Source organism: Ursus maritimus, unplaced genomic scaffold, assembly GCF_017311325.1.
Source record: "Ursus maritimus isolate PB19 unplaced genomic scaffold, ASM1731132v1 scaffold_31, whole genome shotgun sequence".
NCBI lineage: Eukaryota > Metazoa > Chordata > Mammalia > Carnivora > Ursidae > Ursus > Ursus maritimus.
In genome coordinates this window covers 14,843,107-14,855,963 of record NW_024425675.1, presented here as the reverse complement: position 1 = coordinate 14,855,963, position 12,857 = coordinate 14,843,107, and the positions used below count along the sequence as shown (strand labels likewise).

The 12,857-nt window shown below is 38.0% G+C and overlaps 1 protein-coding gene across 1 annotated transcript in view; it reads left to right on the top strand.

The window, feature by feature from the left end:
- PLXDC2 (plexin domain containing 2) overlaps positions 1 to 12,857 on the top strand; it is a 435,546-nt gene that overhangs the window by 387,326 nt on the left and 35,363 nt on the right. Inside the window, exon 14 of the mRNA XM_040645359.1 lies at positions 3,720 to 3,880. Within this exon, the coding sequence (XP_040501293.1) occupies positions 3,720 to 3,880 (161 nt within the window). The remainder of the gene's footprint in view (positions 1 to 3,719; positions 3,881 to 12,857) is intronic.

The window sequence follows — 12,857 nt, the reverse complement described above, 5'->3', positions numbered from 1 at the left end:
CCTTCAATTCTGTCAGTTTTTGCTTTACATTTTTGATGGTTTGTCATTAGCTACATAAATGTTTGTAATTGTTCTATCTTCTTACTGTATTGAAACCTTTTATTAATACATGGTGTCCTTCTTTGTCTCATAATCTTTTGGATTGAAAAGCTATTTAGTCTGATATTAGTATAGTTACCTCTGCTGTCTTTTAGTTATTATTTGTATGGAACATCTTTTTTCATACTTTCACTTTCAATGTATCCGAGTCTTTGGATCTGAAGTCAGTATTGTACAGACAACATATAGTTGGATCATGTGTTTTTATTCTTTCTGACAATCTGTGTCTTTTGATTGGAGACTTTAATCCACTTAAATGTAAAATAATTACTGATAAGGAGGGGCTTACTTCCATCATTTTTGCTATTTGTTTTCTATGTGACTTTTTTTGGCCTGTTTTCAGCATTACCATCTTGCATGTTTAGTTGATTATTTTGTAGGGAATGTTTAAATCCCTTGACTTTTGCTTTCTCTCTCAAACAAACAAACAAATGAGCACCTGGGTGGCTCAGTCAGTTAAATGTCCAACTCTTGATTTTGGCTCAAGTCAGATCTCTCAGGGTGGAGAGATTAAGCCCCATATCAGGCTCCCCACTCATTGTGGAGTCTGCTTGAGATTCTCTCTCTCCCTTCCCCCCCCCACTCTCTTGTTCTCTCTCAAATGAATGAATGAATGAATAAATATTCCTTGCCTTTTGTCTGTATTATAGCTATTTTCTTTTTTGTTATCTTAGGGATTCTCCCTTTGACTTTGTCTTTCAAAAGTTGGATTATAATGCATCTTGGTGTGGGTCTTTTTGTGTTCATTTTATTGGAGTTCCTTGAACTTCTTAGATGTTTATATTCATGTCTTTCATCAAATCTGGGAAATTTTCATCCATTATTCTTTAAAATACTCTCTCTTCCCCTCTCTCTGTCCCTCCTTCTGGGACTCCTGCAATGTGCCTGTTGATCTGCTTGTTGGCCCCTTGGCTCCTTTCTCTTTCTCCTCAAAGTCAATGATTTCCACTGTCCTGACTTCCAAGTCCACTGGTTCTGCGTTCTGCCTGCTCAAATCTGCCTTTGAATCCCTCTAGTGAATTTTTCATTTCTGTTACTGTATTTTTCAGCCCCAGAATTTCTTTTTGCTTTCTTTTTAGGTTTTCTATCTCTGTATTGATATTTCCATTTTGTTCACACATTGTTTTCTCGACTCTCTCCCCATCTTCTTTTGGTTCTTTGAGCATCTTCAAGACAATTGTTTTAAACACTGCCTATTGTACTGTCATTGGTTCTTTTTCAGGAACAGTTTCTGTTGATTTTTTTTCCTTTGAATGAGCCATACATTCCTGTTTCTTTGCATATTTTGTGAATTTTTGTGAAAAACTGGACATTTGAATCTAATAATGTGGTAACTCTGGAAATCAGATTCTGCCCCTGCCCTTCCCCAGGGCTTGCTGCTTTTTGATATTATTTTTGTTTATTGTTGATTGTGTTGTTTGTTGTCATTGTTGCAGACTGTCTCTATGCTGAGGATCACCCTGAGGTGTAATCTTAATGTCTTTTCAAATCTTTTCTGAGCCTGTGCACTTTTCTGGGCATGTGCACTCACTGTCTAATTTTCCCTCATACATGCAGTTGTTTTTGAATGTCCTAGTCTTTACCGTCTAGCTCCCAAAAGTGGGAAAAAGAGAAAAATGAAGTGAGGGTGGGTGAAAAGAGTCCAGCTCTTTAAATCCCTTGGAAGTTACTTCAGCCAAAGGGGGAAGAGCTTGCAACAACGGAGGAAGGCAGCATCTTTGTGCCTCTGTGATGAGAAGCACCAGTCAGTAGTCAGAACTCAGATCCCTGATCTTTGGAGGACGGGGTATTTTTGCCTACCCTGGCTCCTGCAGGCTACTTCAGGAACAATGTACAGCTGTCTGCCACATGACTGAGTGGTGGCGGATGGGTAGCCACTACTGTGCTAAGAGCTGAAATTGACTGAAATTAACCACAATTTACAGTCCAAGCCTTTCTCTTGAAAGTTGCAAGCCTTTGATAGAGTCCAGAGTGCCAGGATAGTTGTCAGACACATTCTGCCAGTGCAGTTGTTGTCTGCATCGGGAGACAGATTCCTGATACTTCACTCTCCTCCTTCTTCCCAGAATCCTCTCTATAAGTGAATTTTTATATAATGAATTATCATTTAAGTTGTATATCCTTTCAACAGTGAATTTTAGTTATGTAAGGGAAAGCTTTAGGACATTGAGCTTTATTAGATTTGGAGAAGAATTAACAAACATCAACTATGGGTCTCAAGCAGAGAATAAACAAACAATAGCAACAAAAATTTAAAGGATAGGCAGGAAGAACTGGGCAGTTGTGTTTCTTTGTCTTATCTGAAATTCTGTTATTTCACATTGACCACACATTCTGAGAGGCAGTCATGTTTGCTTTTTATTAGCAAAAATCTAAAATAAGAGAAATAAATCAGTGCTTTTTAAATGAGATTCAATAGACAAAAATAATGTTTAAAACAAAGACACAACTTAGTAAGGAGAAGATTAGGAATCATTGCTGTAGAACTTTTATGAATATTAAGTAATTTTCTAATGGTTCAAAAATACCAATCGTAGTATGCATATAAACATGGTTACCTGCTGCACAGAATTTAAGATCTTTAAATACCTGAGTAGTCATCAAAGATTGCAGAATTTTAGAACAAGAAAAGACTTTAGAGATTAGCTTTATTTGGTTGACCAACTTTGGGTTGGATAATTATTACTTTAGACATTTAATTTCTTTTTCCTGATTCTCTGAAAATGGGTATTACAGTGGAAAACATCTCAGTAAAAGTCAGACCAAATGATACTGGTTTGTGGCATAGTGGGATATTTTGATATGCTGTGTGTTCTCTTCAGATGGCAATAAAACTATTTGAGGGTCGGTTAGTGTCCATCTGTTACTCTTTTAAAGAGCATCTCAGTTCAGGGGCGCCTGGGTGGCACAGCGGTTAAGCGTCTGCCTTCGGCTCAGGGCGTGATCCCGGCGTTACGGGATCGAGCCCCACATCAGGCTCCTCCGCTGGGAGCCTGCTTCTTCCTCTCCCACTCCCCCTGCTTGTGTTCCCTCTCTCGCTGGCTGTCTCTATGTCTGTCAAATAAAAAAAAAAAAAAAATCTTTAAAAAAAAAAAAGAGCATCTCAGTTTAAAACAGATTTTGAAAATTAGCCTTTGAACTCATGCATAGACTTTCTGAAAATGCCTACTAGCCCACCAAAAGAAGCATTATACTCTTCAATATAAAATTTCCAAAAAAAAATGAGAGAGGAACTTTCAAAAAGTAATCAATTTTTTCCATAGGTAAAAGTGCCAGTGGTTTAATGAGAAAAATCAAAGTTAAATTTATTAGCTAGTTAATTAGAGTTTTAGATTTTCCACAGTACTTTCAGAATAAAGGCTATTAATTTTGTTTATTGAACTATAAATTAAAACACAATTACAAAAGTATTTTTAAGCATTAACAGCATGGATTTTTCATTGCCTAAAGAAAGAGCATCTAAGTTCTAAAACTTGGTGTCATGGAAAGGAAGAGTTGTACAGAAAGTAAAAGAAAAAATTCTAACGGGACTTTATTAAAACTGTAAACATCCCCTCTCATGAAAAGGCAAACCTGACAGCACACATGTGAATGTTCTAACAGCCGTGCCGTTCTTTCAGCTTCTACAGATGACAGTGCAGCCGAGAAGAAAGGGGGCACCCTTCATGCCGGCCTCATTGTTGGAATTCTCATCCTGGTCCTCATTATCGTAGCAGCCATTCTCGTGACCGTCTATATGTATCACCATCCAACGTCAGCAGCCAGCATCTTCTTTATTGAGGTAAGAGCCAGGCATAACACATGAAAACCATGCTGGTTGATGAACTCTGTGCATTTGCTAACACCACCTGTATTTAATATCCAGCACATGATTTCTGCATTTTGCAGTTGCAAGCGGGCAGGTTTCACACATGCGTGCACATGCACGCACGTACTGATAGATTGCTTTCATATGATAAGTTCACTTATCACAGGAGCTTTTAAAGATATAAGCTATCTTGCCTTTTGCAGATCGAAAGAAAAATAGAAACCATAATGTTTTTGTCCCATTAGACCAAGTGTGTTAAACCAGCTGTTCACCTGATGGTAGAATGAAATTCAGCATGTGCTGGAGGCTGCAGGACTTGGCTTAAATATATTGATCAGTAAATACTAATGGAGTATTGGCTGGATTCATAGTACAATATACTGGGCCTGCTCTCAAGATGCTCGCAAACCATTTAGGAAAAATACAGTTTTTACTACAAAAGAACAGTAAGATATAACGGGTGTAACAATAAGAGAAAGCTATGTGCCATCACCATTTTGTGTAATGTGTGTATATTTATATGTTTACACATGACTGTGTGTGCACAGAGAGAGAACTGTGCTGAACTGGTGTTCTGTTTTCATGTATAGAATGTAGATTCAGTGCCAGTTCCCAAGAACAAGCAGGTAGGAAGACCGGGGGCTGTGCTTAAGGGTCCAAAGTCAAGCCTTGATGTCTGGAAGGCATGAAATTGGGATGCTCAGAGGGCACTGGATAAAGTTCATGCCACATTCTATGCTCCAGACAGAATTCCTGGAACCTTTACATGTGCAGCTATCATTCCAACATCTTAATGGGGCTACTGCTCTTCCAACCCCAAATAAATAGTAAAGCAATGGAGGAAATCCTCCCCCTTAGAGTTTCAAACCTGTAAATTTGAAATCTTTTCAAGTTCATTGGGTGACGTACAAGAAGGTTGCCTAGAATCTTGTTCACTTGTTGAGTGAGAAATTATAATAAATTTTAAACTACAGAATTACCTTTGCCCCCTATAAAAGGGAGAGATGAGCGCTAATCCATTAAATAATTGTTCAAAAGTCCTATATGGTTCTCAGCGGTCTGTAGAATAAAGTGCAGTCTCCTTAGGTCGACATTCAAGGCCTTGGCAGTCTGGATCTTGTTGAACATTTCAATTTTTATCCCATGCATCTTCTACCTGAAGATGACAGTACCATCAGATTTCACTTTTTGCTCTTCTCTATACACGTTCCAAATTTTCCATGCCACCAAGACTTTGCTCATTCTGTTTCTTCCACCAACAAAGTCCTCCCCTTCCACCCCAGTTCTTGAATTCAGGATCCAAACAGCCTTTGATGCCATGTACCCCATCAACTTCCCTGAACCATCTCTCTGTCTGGACAGCTGGACATAATCTCTCTTCCTCCTCTGAAATTCTATCCATCATAATTCATCCATATCTCTCTATGGCATTTACCTTTCTGTTTCACATTAGAATTAACTATGTACATGATTTATTCCCCCCTGCTGACTTAAAAGTTCCTTAAGATTTGGGTTAAATAACAACGTTTCTTTCAAACTATAAGAAATAAGTAATAATAAGAGGTATTCTATCAATATTTTCTGGAGAAAAAAATCCTTGGACGCTTCGTACTTCCATTAAAATTTCGCATATGATGTATTCCAGAAATGGCATTCTCATTTAAAATCATAATGATTGTGAGATTTTCAAGCATTACATTTAGTTGGAAAGCTGTTTTTTAAGTTTTGCTAATTTGCTTTCTTTGCATGGAAGAAAGTAGGAAACTTTCCTAGGTCATGAGTGTGTCCCTCCAACAGCTGACAAGTGACAAACTGCAAGGCTTCAGTGACTAACCAGAGAGCAGGCTGCTGCTATAACCCCTTACTTACTGAAGCCTTTAAGTGCACTGTGCAGTCTATTTTCTGACATTGTAAAAAAGAAGATACTGTGAAATATCCAATGGTGATGGAATTGGCAAGTCGCACAGTGCAGAGGACCTGGTTCACATCAGTGCATAGCAATCCCCATGGAAATACAAAGTGAGACTGAAGAATAGTGAAAGGGTTTTTTCGGTTTTGTTTTTTGTGGGGTTTTTTTGTTTTGGTTTGGTTTTTTTGGCATTTGTCTTAGAGATCATTTCATTCTATGCCTTCATAACACAAAGGAAGAAACTGAAGCTCAAAATAGTGGAATGATTTCTCCAAGGTCAGAGAGCCATAGTTGTAGGAAGAACTTTCTTGTCTTTCCACACACAAGTAGGCAGAGTCATTCAGCGGATTCCTGAGCTTTTCTTCCCTTTGCCTTTTCCTTCCCATTGGGTCGACTGCCAATTTCTGCGTAAATCACTTCCTCTTTGACCCCCTGCTTGCTGTCCCCATGCAGCTCACAGTGGCTGGTGAGCGGGTGATTTCTGAAGATGATAATCATAGCTTTACTATTATTAAAGCTGACCCATGTTGACAAATTCAAAACACCGACTCATCATGACTTCACAGTTACTGTCATGCTAGACCCAGGAATTTGAAGGTTTTGAATTACTAGGTAAATTAGAGTCATTGGTGCATAAAGAGATTGAATTTACCAATATTGTGTAAATTGCTTTTCATGTTCCTCATTATACTGCTATCTGCTTTTGAAATGAAATTGATATGCTTTCTCCCATCATGAAAGCAATACCTGTTCGTTACAGAAAATTTACAGAAATGTAAAGAAGAAAAAGCAGAGTCACCTTTATAGTGCGGACAGGCAGAAACAATCACTATTGCTATTTTAATGTATTTTCTGGCTGGAGTTTTTCTATGCAGAATTTGATGTTTGCCCACTTAGGTACCTGTGATTTCACTGAAATGCAAACTGTTATTTTTTTAAATAACACTTTTCCATCTGTACACATCATTTTGATGGCTGTATACTATTCCGTTCAGCATTCTTTCAGTAGCTTTATATTGATTGCCTCTTATGCTGTCAAGTGGTATTCAGAAAGCACTGAGGGCCTAACATTGCCTAGAAGTAAAAAAGAGCCTTCTTGCACCCAATTTGACTATGTATTAGGTTCCTATTGCTGCTGTAACGAATTACCAAACCTAGGAACTTAAAACAACTCACAGATGTGGAGGTCAGAAGTCCAGAATTAGTCTCACTGAGCTAATGAGTCTCCCTGGAGGTCAGCAGTCTAGAATTAGTCAAGGTGTCAGCAAGCCTGGTTCCTTCTAGAGGTTTCAGGAGAAGGTGTTTACCATTTTCAGCTGCTAGAGGCTGCATGCATTTCTTGACTCCTGGCCCCTTCTAATCCTCCCCCCCCTGCTCTGTCCTCACATCTACTACTACGACTCTAAACCCCTTTGCCTCCTTCTTGCAAGGCCCTTTGTGATTCCATGGGGCTCATTTGGATAATCCAGGATAATCTCCCCATCTCAAACTCCTTGATTTAATCCCATCTACAAAGTTCATTTTCCCATAGAAGGTAGCATTGATGGATTTTGGCTCTTGAGACATGGACGTCTTTGGAAAGTTATCATTCTGCCAACCACAAACAGCATCGAATGTGAGATGCGTCACACACTACCCATTAAACTGTGACAGGCCCTTGACCATAAAACACATTCCAATTTTTGTGATATTAAAATGTTACCCAGTGTGTATCGTATGTGTTTTTCGTAATGAAATCCAGATCGCATCAGACGCTTGTAGGACTTAGTTCCTGTGCTACACGGTGTATACTGTGATGACATTTAATGACTTTGCCCTTGAGTGGATAGACCAGAGTTCATGCCACCAATCTCGTATTGTGGAGCATTAGGGCTCTTCCTTTTTCTTGCCGTTGTTGTTTTTGCTATTATAATTAGCTCTGTTATGACAGTAATAATGGTAATAGTGAACATTTATTAAATTCGCTAGTGGAAGTGATTTACACTTATGACCTCATTTAATCCTCACAAAGACCCTAGGATTTATGAAGATTATCTCCATATGATAGATGAGGAAACTGAGGCACAACATCATGCATTTAGCTTAGAGGTAGAGTCACAATTTGAGCCCTGGCTCTCCAGAGACCATATCCTTAACCACTGGGCCATTCTGCCTTTCTGTGTGTAAAGGGGCTGTCCTCATGCAAAAGAAGGAAACAAGCCATTTAATGGCACTGAAATATTGCCAAAATCATTGTCCAGATTTCTACACCAATTTATGTAGCTGTTGTTGCTTTTGTCTTTTTAGTGAAGGTAATGACAGTGGCTGTTATCTGTGCATTTTGTTCTTGTAGAAAATATACACCAGTTATTGTACATTTCATGGACACAAACCCTCTTCCTCGTACAAAGTACTTAAATGGGCTTTAGCTTTTTTTTTTGTTTTTTAAGATTTTATTTATTTGTTTGTTTGAAAGAGAGAGAGAGAGCATGAGTGGGGGCGAGGAGGGGCAGAAGGAGAGGGAGAAGAAGACTCCCCACCAAGCAGGGAGCCTGATGTGGGGCTTGATCCGAGAACCCTGGGATCATGATCTGAGCCTAAGGCAGCTGCTTAACTGACAGAGGCACCCAGGTGCCCCTGGGCTTTAGCTTTTTTTTTTTTTTTTAATATTTATTTATTTATTTATTTGACAGAGATAGAGACAGCCAGCAAGAGAGGGAACACAAGCAGGGGGAGTGGGAGAGGAAGAAGCAGGCTCATAGCGGAGGAGCCTGATGTGGGGCTCGATCCCAGAACGCCGGGATCACGCCCTGAGCCGAAGGCAGACGCCCACCGACTCTGCCACCCAGGCGCCCCTGGGCTTTAGCTTTTAAACATCATGTTTGTAGGGGAAAAATGGGATAAAATGGGAATTAAAATCTAGAAATACATCCTTATATGGAATACAAAGTGAATGTGACAAAAGGCAATAAAATAACTAAAATGAAGAGAAAAGTAGACGAGGGTCAAGAAGTCCTTGTGATAAAGCACCTTGTATATTGTACGATTAAACAATTAAATTGTTCGTATCCTATGTCATCATATACAGGGTCAGGTATGAGAGTTTCATTCTCCTAAGATAGTCAGTCCTTACTCAGTCTGGCAGAATAGTCTGTTTTGCACAAACATATCTTCTATTCTTCCATCATCTTCTTCACATTTCACCCTGAACATTTTCTTTAACTTTTTGCTAGATGACTTTCATTTTGTGTTTACCTGACTGACTTTTCTCATTAATTTTCAAAAAGATGCCTGATTTTGACCGAAATCCATCATATTACACAAGAATGACTAACATACTTTAAAATCTTTTTAAAAATTAGGCTTATTGTCTTGAAACAAAATAGCAGAGAACAAATATTCAAATAATCACATACACCTTAATTTTTAATACATTTTAATAAAACTACCATCTCTTTGGAAGAATTAAATATGCCTTAGATTCCACATTAATGTTTGCGGAACATTTCTAGGCATAGATTCTGTGATTTATAATAAATTTCATTGTTGCATGAATATAGGTTACAGAGATCAATGTTTACACTGTTACTATCACATATCACAATTTAGGATTTGTAACTAAGATACATAAAATGTAATGTAACTAAAGGTCAAGAAAATAGTATGATAAAGTGGTAATTACGTGAAAAAGAATCCCCATGAAAGGATTCTGTGTGGACTATAAACAAAATGCTTTAGACTGGTAATCTTAATGAAAGAATTTATGTTGAATACTGCCCTTGATTTTTCTTAGTATTTTAAACAATGGCTGGTATTTAGACATTTATGTCCAGATTTGATTTTTCTCTACTAATAAAAATGAAGATAAATGGATAAGACCCTAATGATGAAGATGATAGATATCTTGGAAAGTAGATTCTATAAGTAAATTATTAAAGTTGTTTTGTAAAGCAAAAACTAAGAATACTTCATCATGCTGCTGACGCTGTAAAGTACTACTGAACACATCCTCACAGAGAAAGAAATCAGGACAGACAGCTCGTTTAATGAAGATGATAGAGAAGAAAACAAAAATTAGAGGCACAATGCTCCCCCCCATGTCTCACGAGGACACTAAGATAATGCAGAGGCAATGGGGTTTGCCTTTATACAGAATATAATTCTTACCCTGAGGATTAGAGAAAAGACAGGTTGTAGAGCTGAGCTGTCAATGTGGTAGCCATTAGCCCTATATGCTTATCGAGCACTTGAAATGTGACTGGTCTGGAATATGATGCATGTAAAATACACACTAGTTTTGACATTTACAAGGAAAGAATATGTAATAGCTCATTAATAATTTCTGTATTAATTACGTGTTAACATGAAAATATCTTGGGTACAGTGGGTTAAATAAAATATATTATTAAGATTAATTTGGGGAGTGGTCCAAGATAGCAGTGCAGGAAGATCCTGAACTCACCTCCTCCAGCAGACACACTGAATCCATGGCTACACACTGAAAAATTCGCTATGAAAAAGACCTGAAAAACTGTGCAACAGCTCCTTCGCAACAAATGATAAAAGGGCCATATGGAGACAGGTAGGCGTGGAGAGGCGGTCTCACCAAAAGCCCCACCTGCAGCATGGCGACTCACAGTCAGGAGGGATCTCACAAATCCAGAGGTTCTCCCTGAGGAGCGAGGAGTTTCTGCCCCATATCAGGCACCCCAGCCCTTGGCACCTGCACCACAAAGATGAACCCCTAAAATATCTGTCTTCAAAAAACAATGGGGCTGCCATCCAGAAGCCCCAAAAGTCTGTAGGGAACCAGGATACTGAGCTTAAAGGGCTCACACACAGACTCATCACTCCAGGGTCCACCACAGAAGCAGCAATTTGAAAAGCACCTAAACTATATGTGAAGGAGATTCATTTGCTAATCTTAAAGCATCTGCTGGAGGCGAAAGAGCCTTTGGGACTCTCTAGAAATGGTGGTGCTCGTAAGCACCACTTTTGCACTCTCCCAATATCTTGTTAGTGCCGGTGGGGGCACACAGTCCCTGCACTGTCTCACTCCTCTGCTAAAGCAAGCAGGCATGCCCCAGCCCTCTGCCCTCTCACTGCCTCACTAAAGCCAGCGGGCATGCCCAAGCCCTGTACTTTCTTGCTGCCCCACTAAAGCCAGCGGGCATGCCCCACCCTTGCACTCTCCCAGGAAGCCTCAATAGATAACTGGGAAGATCACAAGTGTGTGAAGATTAAACAACATCTACTGAACAACCAAGGGGACTGGAGATATCAAAGGAGAAACTGAAAAATAATTGAGACAAATGAAAATGGAAGTACAACACACTAAAATCTATGGGATGCAGCAAAGTAGTTCTAAGAGGAAAATTTTAAGTTCATGGTAAAACAGGCCCAATTCAAGAAACAAGAAAAATCTCAAAAAAAATCTACCTTTACAGCTAAAGGAACTAGAAAAAAAAAACGGAGCCTAAAGTTAGTAGAAGGGAAGAAATAACAAAAACAAGAGCACAGATATGAAGTAAAGACTAAAAAGAGAGAAGAAAAGATCAGTAAGCAGGTAGTTTGAAAAGATAAATAGATTTGACAAATCTTTAGCTAGACTTAGCAAGAAAAAAAGAGAGAGGGCTCAAATAAACCAGAAATAAAAGAGAAGTTACAACTGATACCACAGAAATAAAAAGGATCATAAGACACCACTGTGAACAATTATACATCAGCTCAGAAGCATGGATACATTCCTAGAAGCATATAATCCTCAAAGACTGAATGAAGAAATAGACAATCTGAATAGACCAGTTACTAGTAAGAAGATTTAATCAGTAATCAGAAATCTCACAACAAACAAAAGTCCAGGATAAGACAACTTCATTGGTAAATTCTACTAAATATTTTAAGAAAATTTAATACATACCCTTCTTAAACTCTTGCAAAAAAATGGAGAGGGAATGCTTCCAAACTCGTTTACAAGGCTAGCAGTACCTTGATAACAAAAGCAGCCAAAGACACCACAAAAAAAGAAAATCCCAGGCCAGTACTCCAGTGAACATTGATGCAAAAATCCTCAACAACATATTAGCAAACCAAATTCAATGATACATTAAAACAATCATGCACCATGATGAAGTGGGATTTGTTCCAGAATATAAGGATGGCTCAACATTTGCAAATGAATCAACATTATATACCACATTAACAAAACGAAGCAAAAAACTATACCATTTCAAGAGATGCAGAAAAATTATTTGACCAAATTCAACATCTGTTTATGATAACTCTCAAAAAAGTGGCTATAGAGAGAACATACTTCAATATAATAAAGGCCATATATGACAAGCCCATAGTTAACATCATATTCAACAGGAACAAGAGAAGGATGCCCATTCTTGCCACTTTTATTCAATATAGTATTGAAAATCCTAGCCAGAGCAATTAGGCAAGAAAAAGAAATAAGAAGCATACATATTCAAAGAAAGAAGTAAAATGGTCACTAGTTGTGGATGACATGATCTTATATATAGAAAACCCTCAAGATTCCACAAAAAAACTGTTAGAGGTAATAAACAAATTCAGTAAAGTTGTAAGATACAAAATTAATACACAAAAATATGTTGTGTTTGTATACACTAGCAACAAACTCTCAGAAAGGGAAATTAAGAAGACATTCCCATTTACAATTACATCAAAAATAATAAAATTCCTAAGAATAAATTTAACCAATGAGGTGAAAGACCCATATGTTAATAATTATAAGATATTGATGAAAAGAATTGAAGACACAAATAAATGGATAGATATTCTGCACTCGTGGATTAGGAGAATTAATGATTATATTAACAAGTCTGTATTACTCAAAACAACCTGGAAATTCAGTGCAATCCCTATGCAATATCAATTCTAAGTCATTTTTCACAGAAATAAAACAATCCTAAAATTTGTATGAAACAGTAAAAGACCCTGAATAGCCAAAGCAATCTTGAGAGAGAAGAACAAAGCTGGAGGCATCATGTTCCCTGGTTTGAAATGATATTACATAGCTATAGTAATCAAACACTA